This window comes from Poromitra crassiceps (assembly GCF_964638095.1).
Source record: "Poromitra crassiceps genome assembly, chromosome: 8".
Classification (NCBI taxonomy): domain Eukaryota; kingdom Metazoa; phylum Chordata; class Actinopteri; order Beryciformes; family Melamphaidae; genus Poromitra; species Poromitra crassiceps.
The window spans coordinates 10,665,706-10,682,774 of NC_139629.1; the positions used below are offsets into that span (position 1 = coordinate 10,665,706).

Sequence of the window (17,069 nt, forward strand, 5' to 3'; positions counted from 1 at the left end):
AAACTCTGCAAGGGCCTCAGGAGCTATAAGCCTATCATTAGAAATGTAAATACTGATCTCAGTGATTGAGGGGTGAAAATCCATGTAAAAGTGCTCAGTTAAACCATGAGACTACAGTAAGGCATGAGACTACAGTAAGGCATGAGACTACAGTAAGGCATGAGACTACAGTAAGGCATGAGACTACAGTAAGGCTTGAGATTACAGTAAGGCATAAGACTACAGTAAGGCTTGAGACTACAGTAAGGCATGAGACTACAGTAAGGCATGAGACTACAGTAAGGCATGAGACTACAGTAAGGCATGAGATTACAGTAAGGCATAAGACTACAGTAAGGCATGAGACTACAGTAAGGCATGAGACTACAGTAAGGCATGAGACTACAGTAAGGCATGAGACTACAGTAAGGCATGAGACTACAGTAAGGCATGAGACTACAGTAAGGCATGAGACTACAGTAAGGCTTGAGACTACAGTAAGGCATGAGACTACAGTAAGGCTTGAGACTACAGTAAGGCTTGAGACTACAGTAAGGCATGAGACTACAGTAAGGCATGAGATTACAGTAAGGCTTGAGACTACAGTAAGGCATGAGACTACAGTAAGGCTTGAGACTACAGTAAGGCTTGAGACTACAGTAAGGCTTGAGACTACAGTAAGGCATGAGACTACAGTAAGGCTTGAGACTACAGTAAGGCATGAGACTACAGTAAGGCATGATATTACAGTAAGGCATGAGACTACAGTAAGGCATGAGATTACAGTAAGGCATGAGACTACAGTAAGGCATGAGACTACAGTAAGGCATGAGACTACAGTAAGGCATGAGACTACAGTAAGGCATGAGACTACAGTCAGGCATGAGACTACAGTAAGGCATGAGACTACAGTAAGGCATAAGACTACAGTAAGGCATGAGATTACAGTAAGGCATGAGACTACAGTAAGGCATGAGATTACAGTAAGGCATGAGACTACAGTAAGGCATGAGACTACAGTAAGGCATGAGACTACAGTAAGGCATGAGACTACAGTAAGGCATGAGACTACAGTCAGGCATGAGACTACAGTAAGGCATGAGACTACAGTAAGGCTTGAGACTACAGTAAGGTATGAGACTACAGTAAGGCATGAGACTACAGTCAGGCATGAGACTACAGTAAGGCATGAGACTACAGTAAGGCTTGAGACTACAGTAAGGTATGAGACTACAGTAAGGCATGAGACTACAGTAAGGCATGCAGGGGATTAACAGCAGCCCAAAAATCCCTGCAAAATGCAAGCGCGCGTGTCAATGCGTGCGTGAGCACACCCTCGAATTGATTGACTCATCTCAAATGACCACCGAGATTTCTACCAGCCAGCTGTATCGGCTTTCGGCTCTGATTATTATTGGTCTTGGTAGAGGCGGGTGGTCTGGCCCTGCTCCTAACCCATACGAGACATGCATGCAGGTCTGCTTGAACTGAAAGCCTTCATGTTTCTCTCCTCCACCAGCACTCCTTTGTTTGACGAGCCATTTGGCAGAGTGGAGAAGTGATCGTGACAATTCTCTGCAGACAACGCCTCAGGGCCGTCTGGTCCAAACTGGCTTTATCTCCATTTTCAATCACAACTCTCTTTCCAATAGCGAGGGGGAACTGTGAAACGTTCCTGTTTCCAAATATCACAGCCACAACCGGTGAGACAGGCGTAACACAGACGAACTGCCATAAAATCCAAGACGGCCCCAGGTCTGATATGACTGTGGGTGATGTAAACACCGTGGGCTGCGCCATCTGTTCAAACCAGGAACAACACGCGCCGATACCCACCTAAAAAAACACAAGCACACGAGCGACGGACTCATGTGCGTTTACATAACTAGAAAGGTCTTCCTGTTTAGAGCACGTCTCTAGTGAGTGGGTTTCAGTGGGCAGCGGTTGGCATCCTCACCAACTGACAGTTCTCCTTATGAGTGTCCTCGTGGCGGGGAGGGGGACCTCGCGGAAGAATGCAGTGAACCTGTCAAAACCGAAGTGTCAAACGGTGATGGCTTGAGGTTTTTTGTTTGCTCGAGCTCAGCCAATGGGTTCGAGCAGCCAGAAAAGAAAGAACAGTTTGATATTGTGACTGTTTCGCCTCCGAGTTGAGCAAAATCCCCTGTGAGGTAGGCCATGCTGACTCGCCGTTAGGGCTGTGAATCTTCACTGGCCTCACGATTCGATTAAGATTCAGAGGGCTATGATTCGATTCGATAACGATTATCGATGCATCTCGATGCATCTTAAATCGATGCATAATTTTTTTTCCCAATACTCACTTTTCTCACTTTGCATTTAGAATTGCATTGTATTATGACCCATAATTAAAATAAACAACTGCATGTACTTCCATTATATTTTATTTGATAAAAAAAAAAAAAAAAAAAAAAAATTAAATAATTGATTTTTGACATTTGTGAATCGATGCAGAATCGTGCAGGTCCGCATCGCGATGCATCTTATAATCGATTATTTTTGACACCCCTACTCGCCGTGTGGCGTGTGCTAAGGGCAAGCGTGTTTTGGAGCAATTTGTTAGTTTGGCCAGGTGAGAAGAATGCCATTTGAACTCTGTTGGCACCAAATGACCACACTGAGATGCCTGAAAAGAAGTGGTGCAGTTCGTTGTGGGAAATCTCAACCGACGACAGGAAACCACCCCGAAACTCGAGGTTTGAGTATAGGTAGACGGAGACGGATGTTGACATATAATAGCCAGCCAGTAGTTACTCATGCTTGGAAAGCCTTGCATAAACCCCCCCACCTCCACCCCGTGATGGCAGGATCACAGGTTACCAAAACTCTGTGCAACAAACGAGCTACTTGTGAGTCTATGCTAACGAACCGAATACAAAAAAGAAAGGCCACAAAGTAACGTTTGGCCTACGGTTTGAACCCAAGCGCCCTAAGTTTAAAGAGGGTCAACTTACGAGGGGACATGCATAGGAACCCAATCATTATTGGGGGTTTTATGGCTCCCTGTGCGAGTCTCTGTGTCTGCCTGTGTGTGAACCAATTGATGGCTTCACTGGGCTCTGAAGTGTGGAGCTGACAGACACCAGAGGCGCGTCTGACCAGCTCAAAGGCCACAGTGCTGTGGAAACAGGTGTTGCTGCAGAGACGGGCTGAGCTCTGAGCTCCGCTCGCACGCCTGGCGCTGCGCTGGCTGCGTCTGTGGTGCGGCGTGCCTTCCTGCCTGCCGCATCATCCATGTGGGAGGCAGAGATCAAAACAATGAGGCCCTCTGTGGCCCTCCTGTTGTTCAGCACCTACCCCCCCTCTCAGAGCTGCACAGGATTCATGGTGTCAGTGTGCCAACTCACACGCCTCTGAGAAAGCACGTACAGAGAACATCCGATCTGGGGAGAGTTGCAGACTAGCACATGCTTCCTCCGATACAGTACATGTGCAGTCACCAGCCGCTTCTTTTCACCTGACAGCGAGGAGGTTCACCAGCAGGATGTAGCGCGTGGGACTTGGGAGGATCACGCTATTGCCCCCAGTTCCCTTTCACCCCCGAACAGGAGCCCCGACCGACCAGAGGAGGCGCTAGTGCAGCGACCGGGACACACACCCGCAGACACGGCCAATTGTGCTTGTATGGATGTCCGGACCAAGCACGCGGTAACACGGGTCACACACGCTCACTGTCACCCTTAAGCAATGCCAAATACACGTACGACGCACCCAACATACCCAACGCAGTGAACGAACGCACACACACAAACATTCTTATCATTTCAGACGTAAAAAAAAAATCCCTGGGAATTTATCTCTTCCATGGTGGGAAACTGGGGCTAATTAGCACAGTCTTCTGGCCCTATCTGGACTGTTTGATCTTTGCTGTGTGAAAGCGAACAGAACCAGCTCAAAAACAAAACTATTATCATTCTGGCAACAGGTGCAAACCAAAGAAGCAAACTATATCAGGTGTGATAAAGGGATTAGACAACTCGAGACAAGCAATCGACACGTTTTGTCAAGTATTCAAAGTGCTGTCACACTACCCCCCCCCACACACACACACACACACACAGGTCAGGTAGCAACTCACCCTGAGGTCAATCACCCTGTTGTCCAGCTTGGTGTCCTGGTTGACCGTGGCTCTGCCGTCCTTTAGTGGAAAGAAACACACAATCACAACACTGAAAACTATACGTAACCATAAAACTATAAAATACTCAATATAACCAAAAGCAATATCATTTATCGTTTTGAGTTTCAACATATCTAAAGCCGATGACTAAATATCAGATATAAGCCAGTCATGTCGTCCTCCTCTGATATGATGAAGGTTCCTTAAATGACCTAGTACAATACTACTTCTCTCTGTAAAACCTGACATTACTTTCTTTGCACATTTTATTAATGTATTCACTTGTTCAAAATGTTTTTTTTGCATTCATTCTATATTATGGTTATTTTTTAACCTGGGCCTTATTTTTCTAGACTTTGCCATCATAACAACAATTGTGTTCAGACTGTAACCCAGACTTTGTCTACCTGCATTTCAATGGAGAGCTATTAGTGTCCCATGATGTTCTAAATGTCAGACTAGGGGGGCGTATAATCATCACCTTTCAGCAATAAGCAGCTGTCCAACCATTATCCTCTGTAATATAACCAAAAACAATGCAATGTACAACTACAACGCTGATGTAGCGTTCACCCTAACACATAAGAAGATACAGCTCAATGACGGGGTCAACAGCAAAAAACAAACACAAAACATGTGCAGTGCAGGATAGGTTGAGAAGAGAGAATCAGCTGAAATAGTCCATGTTTCATGGCAGCTTCCAGGGTCGTGGATGTTAAGCTTCCTCGGCAGACCAGCTGGTTTGAGCTAATAGGCTGTGAAGCCACATCCTGCTCGCCATGGCCCCGCGCAGGGGCCATGGCGGAGGGGACGAGAGGTTACACAGTAGGGGTGGGGGGGAAAAATCGATACACCATAGTATCGCGATATTTTGCCTGACGATATTGTATCGATATTAAAAAAAAAAAAAAAAAAAAAAAAAATTGCAGGCCATGCCAGGCCAGGCCACCGGGCATCTGCCGGAAGCGCCCGATGGTGCAGTCCGCACCTGCAGTGGCGTATTGAGTCCAGAGAAGCTTAAAAATATATAGCCTACGTGTGGGGGAAAAACAAAACAAAACACTGCATGTTTTACTTCCGGTGAGGTCAAGGAAAAGTTAGGAAAAGGAGTTAGGAGTGACAATATATCGAAATATCGCAATATTCAATATATATTGCAATACTAGCATATCACAATATCGCAATACTATCGTATCGTGACTCAAGTATCGTTTTAGTATCGTATCATGGGCATCTGGTGATTCCCACCCCTATTAGACAGGCAGACAGACAGATAGATAGACAGACAGACAGACAGCCAGGCAAATAGACAGCCAGACAGATACAGACAGCCAGACAGATAGACAGACAGACAGACAGCCAGGCAGATAGACAGCCAGGCAGATATACAGGCAGACAGACAGGCAGACAGATATACAGGCAGGCAGACAGATATACAGACAGGCAGACAGATATACAGGCAGGCAGACAGACAGACAGACAGACAGATATACAGGCAGGCAGACAGATAGACAGACAGGCAGACAGATATACAGACAGGCAGACAGATATACAGGCAGACAGACAGGCAGACAGATATACAGGCAGACAGACAGGCAGACAGATATACAGGCAGACAGGCAGACAGACAGGCAGGCAGACAGACAGACAGACAGACAGACAGACAGACAGACGGGATTGATCGGGAGCCGCGGCGTCTCATGGGATGGCAGCGTGTGCAGAAGCACCTGGGTCGCCCGCTGCAGCTGCGGGGATCGACTTACTGCATAAACACGGACGGGCCCTCAGCTGTCTCTGCTGGCGTTATGCTGATTTGCTGCTACTGGCCTTTTATTAAATATCAAATATCAGTCAGTTATCAGGGTTTTTCCTGCCTCAGAATGGGCCTTTGGGGGACGACTACGCACGACTAGTCGACTACGCATGATCAGTCCGCGTAAAGACTGAATTTATGGAGCAATGTGTTTTTAAAGCACCCTAGTTTCAGATTGAAAGTCATTTTGATGTAAAAATGCAGGACTTCAACTTTGAAATCCTCTAAAATGATTTTGAGTTAGTTAGTGTGTAGTCAGGGTTATCCTGAGTACAACCATATCAGTCCTTGTCAGAACTTATGGAGCAATATTGTGTCTTTACAGCACCTCAAGTTTCAGAAACTTGGAAGCCATTTCAAGGTACAAATGTGGGACTTTAACTTTGAAATTCTCCAAAATAATACAGTAAAGAAATGCTTGATTTTGAGTTAATATGCAGTCGGGATTGTCCTGAACTCAGTCATTGTCAGGATTTCTTTTTTTTTCCCCTTGCAACCCAAAATCAAAGAATAAATTAATATCCCTCACAATTTAGTGGGATGTTTAATTTAGAAGGCTAAAAAGCCATATATTATTATGTTTTTGTTTTTATATTAGCTCCAAAGGGCAGTGATAGGGTTGAATTTTGTAAACTACAAATTCCCATAAATGATCTCAGTATATGAGACACTTCTTAAAATGTCCTTGCTGCTATTTTCATTGTATGTGTAAATGTATGTGTAAAAGCTGGGTGTCATTGCAGACACGTGGGTTTTCTGTTGTTCACTTTGAGCGGAAATAACGTCCTTTTTTTTCATGAAAATGTGACAGTGGGTTTTAGTCACCTAGCAACACCTTGTAAATGTTGATCTGAAATCAGTGTGAGCCACAGCTTCCTGAGAAAGTGAGAGGAATGGATAAGAAAGAGCAGTCTTGAGTGTCAGCCAACACTCTGCATCAGCAACTGCAGCGAGATCATGTTGTGGAAAAATATGCCACTGGTCGCAGGCGGGCACCATGCTCTTGGAGCAAAACAGAGGTCATAAAGTCCCCTTTGAGTGAAAGGTCGGGTCGCGTCAGGTAGTCCCAGTGTGGGGGTGCTTTGCAAAGCCATTTTTAACTTTTCAAATGAGGCCTCCGCCTCAGGTGTCCATGTCACTTTGCTACCTGCCGTCAGTCCTTGTCCGTGTGCGATGGCACTCAACGGAGCTTCTAAATACGAGTAATCAATAATAAAAGTCCTACAGTACGATGTCATACCCAGAAAGGATTTCACCTGTTTTACTGTTAATGGTTTTGGTATACCCTGTATGGCTTCTTTTCTCTTTTGCGATAAAGATTTGCCATTTTGAGTGATCACATGACCTAGAAACACAACCTCTGCCTGGCAGTACTGCAGTTTGGAAGCGCTTGCTTTATGGCCTCCGTCATAGACGTGTCGCATCGACATCTCAGATTGAGTGCCTCAGATGTGAGCCATGCATGTCAGTTAGATCATAATTAAACAGAGTCTACAATGATCAACAATCAATCAATAAGCAGTCAATCAATTATTTTACTCTGACAATCATTCATACCGGCTCTTTTGCCCCAAATGTGATGTATTCTTCCCAAGCCACTAAGCGCAATCTCTGTCCATATACAGTCTATATGGTGTCCACTCATCCTCACCTCATCGCCCTCTCCTTCTGGCCTGACGGCATCCTCCAACTGCAGGGGCAGACGAGGCTCTGCCGGGCTGATCACAACGATCTGACAGAGAGCAAGAGACAAAACACATTTGCAACAGTCAACAGAAAAAAAGAAGAATAAAAACCAAAGCTTCCATTGTTGGCGTGCTAAGGAGATGGAAAGTACCTGGACTCCAGTCAAAAGGCTGAAAAGTGAAAGTGAGAGACAATGGTTGGCACACGCAGCATCTGCTTATGCTCTATAGTCTATATGTATGTATGAGTGTGAGAACGAGACTGTGTTTGAGTTTATGGGCTTGTGTGCTGCTAAGAACCATTTGTGTGCTTTTGTGTATAATGTGTGCGTTTGCGTCTACTTGCTTGACTGCCAAGTACAGAGCGTGTGTTCCTGTGTGCCTCGGCATTTAAGGAAGGCGGTATCCTTACATCAAAGTCTAACAGCGAGACACGTGTGTTTACATGCTGGAATGCCATAAGGACAGTGCATGTTTGCTTGTTACAGTGTGCGCCTACATTGCTGTGTATGCCAAGAGACCTTTGTGTATGTGCGTGTGTACGACTGCCGGTGGGCTTACAATACATATTTGTATGGTAAGAAAAGTAAGTTTTCCCCCTCACACATTCTGTGACTGATGTCAAACTGCTAGACTAAAGGACAACTTGTTTTGCCCGCCTCGTTTGGGAAGACACTTCTGCAAACTGAGCAAAACGTCTCATCATCTTGTCTCATTTGATAACACTATAAATACACATAGTACAGCATGTCCTATACATGTCCTTTTCCACTGACATTTTGAACGTCGCTTCATTGAGGATGCGATTTGTATTCTCTAATAGCAAAAGGTGACAATATTGTTGCACTGGAAAGGCCTGGCGCAACATTTAGCCAATTCTAATCGATGCCAATCAGTTAGCTTGTCACCACCAAAGTTGAAAAAATAAGAGTGCGATTCAGCCTGGTCATCGGCAGACAGTTAAGTTGTGAGAGCAGTTTGGAAGCCGTTAGTGCAATTACGATGAATTAATGCAATGCATTGCAAAATATACTTGGACGGTGTTGTAGAACGGTTAGATTACAATCGCTCTCTGATGACAGATCGTGGAAAGATTTTCACCATCACCATGGCACAACACTATCCTCACCACCTAGCCTATATGAGGAAACAGCATATCAGCACACACTAAGCAGTTTGCTGTTATACCTTTGCATGCCCCCACCCAGAGTCCGCCATTTATTTTCCCATAGACATTTCGTAAAATGTAGGGATGCACCGATTGCCATTTTCTTGGCCGATTCCGATTTCCGATTTTTGAATAGTCTGACTTGCCAATACCGATTTTTGCCGATTCCGATTTTTTTTTCTAAAAACAACAATTGACAGCTTACACAAACGTTTTTGTAACTTTGTTTAAAAATTAAGATTCATAGAACAATTCTTACATCTAATGGGGATCCAAATAAACAAATAAACAATTCTTATCATTTGCATGAAGTAGGACCTTCTCACTCAAACACATCTCAAAATAAAAGTGTTCCAGGTTAGGCTACTGGACAGAGCTTTTTTGTGCAAATACAATGAATACAAAAATTAAATTAAATCCAATAGCCTATATCCCACAGCTATCATGCATTTACTTTTCCAAAAGAAAACAGGTGCAACAGAACATCAAAATGATCCATGGACAAGGAGTTTATAGACTGGCTCCAGACCAGTCCTCTTGAGTAGAGGGGAAATGAGTTTATGAGTTACAGTAACGATCTTCAGTCTGAATATCAGGCGGAGTTTACACACAGTCCGAAGTTTGGTATGCGTATTTTTATCTGCCATCCGAAAAAATATCGTCACGCACAGAAAACGTTGCACACTTGTGAGTCCGATGCATTTTTATTATTATGTCCGTCGTTCTCATGTCGTTCTATTTGCAATACGAAACAAATAGTCTCTCCTGTATCCACGTCACGTTACAACATGACTTGACAGGCTGAGGCAGCAGCGCTGATGTGGAATGGAAAAGCAGGTCGGGGAATGGTTATACTGGACACACTCGCCAAGCCGGCTGTGCGCGGTGGCGGGTTGCTGGAGCACCGCTTCCCGGGGAGAGAGAGCAGAGAGAGGGGGGCCAGTGAGGTGAAGCGAGCCGCTCTGACTGGACTCCAGCCGAGCGGGACACGGCCGCACCTCTGTCTCCACGGCTTATTTTCGACTTGCATGTGTGACAAACTGCGAGCTTTGTCTACTTCACTGACGGTGAAAAAAATCCACAACGAGGAAGGTATGCTGGCGTGTGTGGTGTGGTGGCTGGGTGCCTGTCTAGGTGCTTTGGGGTGCGCGCACGTCATGTGAAAATCGGCTCACAGAATCGGCTATTTAGAGTGACCGGAACAGATCACCGATCGAGGCCGATCACGTGAAAATCGGCCATTTCCGGTCACGTGCCGATCGATCGGTGCATCCCTAGTAAAATGCTTATAAAAATTGTTTTACTTGTTCAAACCAAATGGTTCAGATATATTTAGAAACATGAGCGATCGCATAACATTTAACTTGGACCAAAACGTAAAGAAATTCGGTTTAAACAAATATTTTTTCAATGTTTTTTTTTAGTTTTGGTCTGAGTGAAATGTTCTATGGTCTCTCCCGATTCTAAATATAGCTGAACCGTTTGGTTTGACCAAGTAAAACTATTTTTATAAGCATTTTACAAAATGAAAAAATGGGGAGCTACTTGGAGTTTTTTAGGCAATATTTAATGCGAAGTAATATATCTGTGTACAAGCAGTTACAAAACAGAATATATCTTCAATGTGCTACGGTCAAACAAAACGCAACGCGTTTCAACCACGCAGGTCTTCCTCAGGCAGTGTTAAAACTCCAAGTAGCTCCCCATTTTTTCATTTTGTATACTATTGCCTTTTGAGCTGCTTTGGTCCACACTTTTTGTGATTTCCTATAAGCATTTTATGAAATGTCTATGGGAAAATAAATTGCGGAAGAAAATCTCTGGTACAGTGCTGAAGCAGGAAGTGACGTTCACTTTAGCCCTTTTCCCACATGCGCTTTGTACCGCAAAATGACCGGTATGTGGTCTAATGCCTGCATGTGAGAAAGGCACCGTGCCGGTATAAGCGCGACCCCGTCGTCGCGGAGATTTCACCACTTTCTAGCCTGTCAGAAGAGCGGTATGCGTTTTAGCGGATACTAGTGAGAAACGGGTGCAGTCATTTTCCGCGACACTCTCAATGGCGAGGTGTACACACGTTGCTTAATGTTCCAGCGGGCATAATCTAATCATTCGCGCACATTAAAGCAAACTGGCGAAATGATCTTGTGATAATAAGAGCAGTAGCCTATGTCAGCTTCATGTGTGGGTGTGCTGTGCTGATTTCCCCCTCTCCTCTCTGCTCGCTCTCTGGCCACAGTCCGACTCCTCCTTAAGTCACAGCCCGACAGGGACTAAGCAAATGCACGAAGCGAAAGTGGAAGTATTTTGCTTACGTTGCCGACAGCCCGGACACATCAAATGAAGCCAGTCTGTAAAAAGTGCTTCAACGCGATGCAGGTGAACGGATAAACAAGCAAACTTATTTCACCATTCGGAGTTTTGCCGACACGTCACTCCCCACCCGCTCTGCAGTGCCGCCCCCCCCAATATCGGAAATGTCCGATATTGACTTACAGGTAATTTTCCGGTACGCATGTGGGAAAACGGCTAATGCCTCTCTATTGTGTGCATGCGTTTTCGTGCCCTGCTGCCCACAGGCTAGTCTCTCCGCAGACTGATTATTACGTTGAATCGCTGCGCTCCGCATACTACATAAATGAGTCTGTGCCGCTTCACAGCCACAGCTTGTTGTTTGAGGGCGGGTGTAGGCGTTTGGAATTGAATGGGTGACAGGCCGTAGCACCAATGAGAGAGGGGTTCGAAATGCTCGATATGTTACAGGAGCCAGTTAGATATGCCGTCTCAGGGTGGGTGGGCCTCTCTGATCGCAAAGTCGTTACCGAGTGGTGACGGGGGAATCCACCACCCGCCAATCACTGGCCAAGATTCCGTTCCCAGTTTGGTGAGAGGAGTGTCCCAGACCCAGAGAGATCTGCAGCATGCAGTAATGTAGTGTCCCAGACCCAGAGAGATCTGCAGCATGCAGTAATGTAGTGTCCCAGACCCAGAGAGATCTGCAGCATGCAGTAATGTAGTGTCCCAGACCCAGAGAGATCTGCAGCATGCAGTAATGTAGTGTCCCAGACCCAGAGAGATCTGCAGCATGCAGTAATGTAGTGTCCCAGACCCAGAGAGATCTGCAGCATGCAGTAATGTAGTGTCCCAGACCCAGAGAGATCTGCAGCATGCAGTAATGTAGTGTCCCAGACCCAGAGAGATCTGCAGCATGCAGTAATGTAGTGTATCAGACCCAGAGAGATCTGCAGCATGCAGTAATGTAGTGTATCAGACCCAGAGAGATCTGCAGCATGCAGTAATGTAGTGTATCGGCGTAAGAACTCTGATGGGTCTGGCGTTCAGACTACCCACAGGCCTACCCTCTCAATGTGGAGCTCCACGTCCTGCTGGGTACAGCTCTCGATCTTCTGCTCCACCTTCCTCACCACTGCCTCCACGTCCACGATGCTCTCCTTGGTGACACTGGTGAGAGGTGGGGAGGGGAACAACAATTAACACTGAGAAAACAAACACCTAAGTGTTGGGAGGTTAACTGCATGAGAGCCTCGTTTCCATCAAACCCTGATGTTGACAGACGAGCACTTTCATCACTGATGATGCATGGGGGGGGGGGGAGTGAATGTTGGCACAAACAGTAAACCACAGACACCGAGAGACAAACAGTAAACCACAGACACCGAGAGACAAACAGTAAACCACAGACACCGAGAGACAAACAGAAAACCACAGACACCGAGAGACAAACAGTAAACCACAGACACCGAGAGACAAACAGTAAACCACAGACACCGAGAGACAAACAGTAAACCACAGACACCGAGAGACAAACAGTAAACCACAGACACCGAGAGACAAACAGTAAACCACAGACACCGAGAGACAAACAGTAAACCACAGACACCGAGAGACAAACAGTAAACCACAGACACCGAGAGACAAACAGTAAACCACAGACACCGAGAGACAAACAGTAAACCACAGACACAGAGAGACAAACAGTAAACCACAGACACAGAGAGACAAACAGTAAACCACAGACACAGAGAGACAAACAGTAAACCACAGACCCCGAGAGACAAACAGTAAACCACAGACACCAAGAGACAAACAGTAAACCACAGACACCGAGAGACAAACAGTAAACCACAGACACCAAGAGACAAACAGTAAACCACAGACACCGAGAGACAAACAGTAAACCACAGACACCAAGAGACAAACAGTAAACCACAGACACCGAGAGACAAACAGTAAACCACAGACACCGAGAGACAAACAGTAAACCACAGACACAGAGAGACAAACAGTAAACCACAGACACCGAGAGACAAACAGTAAACCACAGACACCGAGAGACAAACAGTAAACCACAGACACCAAGAGACAAACAGTAAACCACAGACACCGAGAGACAAACAGTAAACCACAGACACCAAGAGACAAACAGTAAACCACAGACACCGAGAGACAAACAGTAAACCACAGACACCGAGAGACAAACAGTAAACCACAGACACCGAGAGACAAACAGTAAACCACAGACACCAAGAGACAAACAGTAAACCACAGACACCGAGAGACAAACAGTAAACCACAGACACCGAGAGACAAACAGTAAACCACAGACACCGAGAGACAAACAGTAAACCACAGACACTGAGAGACAAACAGTAAACCACAGACACCAAGAGACAAACAGTAAACCACAGACACCGAGAGACAAACAGTAAACCACAGACACCGAGAGACAAACAGTAAACCACAGACACTGAGAGACAACAAAAAGCTTCTCCCCCCCCCCCCCAGATACATTGTGAAAACACCACTGCTGTGGTGGCATTTGCTAGTTGGGAGAAATGTCTACAGGGGCTGCTTTATGTACGCCACCTGAGATTATGGCCTACGTTACCAAAGCACCCTCTAAGCCCACCTGCTGTGTGTGACAGAAGCACCCGTCTGCTTTGATTTGGCTCAAATCAACAGGTTGCGACAGGGTGGAAAATCTGCTTTTCTTCATTTGCTTCCCCCCCACCGCAGCAGAATCTAGACAATATTTTGCATGTCTGTTACAGAACGAGTCACGTTGTCTTGGTGTTCGGCGTTAATCTATTGAGGTAACAGGATGAATCCACAAACAAACCTGACTAGACACCGGTCAGACCGCTGCACTAGAGTTATGCAGCTTTTTCAGTGTGTATTTTTCCATGGGACGATATATCGAAAATCAATATATTGCAATACTTAATGTGACAATACCTGACACAGGGGAGAAAGATTAACCGTGATATTAGCTCCATGTTATTCTGCTGTAGTAATAATCACAAACCAGGGTTCCCACACCTCCTTAAACATGAAATTCAAGGACATTTCAGTGACTTTCCAGGCCCAATTCCCTCAAATTCAAGGACCTATATACCCATAGTTTGAGACACAAATCAAGGTGAATTACTGTTACAACACTGAATTTATAATAAGAACTAGCAGGCTTTAAAGAAAGCTCACAGACAACAATTAAAGAGAGAGGCTTGAATGTGTGAACAGCGATGGCACTGTTGAAACATTCTTGCACAAAATATATAAATTTAGGCACTTTCCATTAACCACGTCTGTCTATTTTCAAAAACTTTCAAGGCCTTGATTCCCCGACCCCTTCAAATTCTCAAACTTTCAAGAATTTCAAGGATCCATGGGAACCCTGACAAATGAGACACTTGACCCTCACAATTTCACAAGCTCTCCATCCAAATGACATGATTGTCACTTTGTAATGACATTTTTTAATTGTCGTTTACATTCTAGCAGCCAAATGCCATTACTAGAAAGAATTGTCTCAGAATAAACATAAATGCACATTGCACACTCAGACTTTGTTGTCACTGAACTTTTACGCATTACATCATATCATGGTTGTATTGAATTGTGAACCACATATTGTGTATTGAAAATATCATCCCATCCATAGTTCCGTGGGATTAGTTCAGTGTTTCACTTCATTACAGCACACAGCAGTTTACTCTGCTTAATTTAACTTGCCTAATAAAGACGAATGGAAAAAGTCTTGACTCACTTGGTCCCCTAATCCATTTCAATAACGTACATTTAACACTAAATGTACACTTACTTTTTTCATTAAGTACACTGATAAGGTGAATCCAGGTGATCCTTATTGATTTCTCTTATCAAATCTATACCAATCACAAAGGAGGACGTGTAGATCAAGAGAAGGCAGATTAGTTAAGATTTTTGAAGCTTCGACAACGAGATCAATGTAGATTGTGCAAAATTAGTAAAATGTCCCTATTATGTACATTCAGAGTACAGTATATGACCGTTCTAAAAAGGTGTGCTCTGCAACTGTCTGCAATACTGTATAACAGTGATACTCAACTTGCGGCCCAGGGGCTAGATGCGGCCCGCGACAGGGTGCAGAGTGGCCCCCCGACCATTCTAATAAATGAATAAGAATCTAATTCACAATAAAAACTAACGTGAAATCAAGTTTGACTGAGCTCCAGCTAAATTGTCAAATACTGCTGTCTGCTCGCTACCCAGGCACTTATGTATGTACTTAACCTAACTAACTTAACTATCTGGTGTGCACAGCATTGTTAGACTAAACTCCGGCTGACACCCCAAAAACCTACAATCCACTACAGAAAAATGTATATTGTTTGTTTATTAACTGGCCCCTGGCCTCCTATCATTTCACGAAAGTGGCCCCTGCGCAAAGCAAGTTGAGTATCCCTGGATATATACTGAGAATCTGAATTAATAGTTTCATGAAGTCCTTGACAATATGCTGCCTTACTACATGTCACTGTGGAAGAGAAAGAATGAAAGTGCACAGGAGTTAAGCTGGGTCTACTGAATGGTAGACAGAGTCTACCATGAATGGATGGTAGACACAGGCCGTTTCTCAATAAGGGTTCTTGTGTGTTCTTGCGTTCTTGTGTCCCTGTGAAACGTCATCAATCGCAGCCCAAGTACTGTTCCAATACAAAGTTCACATTTCGCCAAGAACGCTTAAAATTCCCGGATGTGTTCTCGACATGCCCACTTTACCGAGGATGCTCTGGTTGGTGACTTGTGTCAACTTGGCAAGGCAGATATCCCAGCATTCATTTCGGCATAAGCGGAGGCAGAACGCAGCAGAGAAGACGCCATAAGCTCCGGGAAGTTTTTTTTTTACAATTTAAAGTTTTATTTCATCACTAAATTAATTTCTGATGACTTTTGATGCCTACAAGCAGGGTAGTAGGTTTCAATAAGTGCCACATTACGGACATTTATGCCGAAAAATGGCAAAAAGCTCCAGAGTACAATTGGTTGCATCTAAATCAGCTGAGCTTTTTATTTGTGTAGTACTGCAGGCAGCCTCTGCACTGGTATTGCGCAATACCCTCAAGACGCATCGTCTCAAACTGCCAACAGCGTCATGTGTGCTTGTGACCTAGCAAGTTAATTCTTCCAAGAACGACTAGCAAGAACGTTCTCCCCAAGAACACAAGAACAAGAACGCATTCTTGGTATTGAGAAACGGCCACAGTCTACCATGAATGGATGGTAGACACAGTCTAGCATGCCCACTGATTGATACACCTTAGATCAGTCTACCATGCCCACTGATTGATACACCTTAGATCAGTCTACCATGCCCACTGATTGATACACCTTAGATCAGTCTACCATGCCCACTGATTGATACACCTTAGATCAGTCTACCATGCCCACTGATTGATACACCTTAGATCAGTCTACCATGCCCACTGATTGAGACACCTTAGATCAGTCTACCATGTCCACTGATTGGACAGCTATAGATCTCAATGATGCTGGACTGGAACTCTGGAACCTATCAAACTCGCTCTGATGATGACTGGCTTATGCTTGAGGTCCCCCGAGCTCGGACTGACTTAGGAAAGTCTGCCTTTTGTTTTAACGCACCACACTCCTGGAAGGAACTTCAACACACGCTAAAATTTAAAACTCTACCGACAAACTATGATCACAAACCTCCCTGCCTCAATGCTTACCTGTGCTTTGTTCCATTTCATTTTCTTCTCAATGTGTCTGTAACTCGACATCATTGTAGATAAACAAAAAGTATATATTTTTTTATTTAGTGGGGAAAAATAGGGCACCATTATCCCACTGGGACCCCCCCCCTCCACTAGAGCTGCAACCCAGAGCATGTCAGAGATATGAGGGACAAACAATGCCGACTGTCATGCAGCAGCAGCAGGCCAGATGGAGAAGCCGCTGTAATCCTTCACTCGTTCTCAT

General features: G+C 44.8%; 1 protein-coding gene across 1 annotated transcript in view; it reads right to left on the minus strand.

The window, feature by feature from the left end:
- Positions 1 to 17,069, minus strand: part of dars1 (aspartyl-tRNA synthetase 1) — a 56,183-nt gene that overhangs the window by 13,202 nt on the left and 25,912 nt on the right. The window contains exons 7-9 of the mRNA XM_083641557.1: positions 12,146 to 12,248; positions 7,585 to 7,665; positions 4,079 to 4,138 (exon numbers count right to left, since the gene is read on the minus strand). Coding sequence (XP_083497683.1) covers positions 4,079 to 4,138; positions 7,585 to 7,665; positions 12,146 to 12,248 — 244 coding nt within the window. The remainder of the gene's footprint in view (positions 1 to 4,078; positions 4,139 to 7,584; positions 7,666 to 12,145; positions 12,249 to 17,069) is intronic.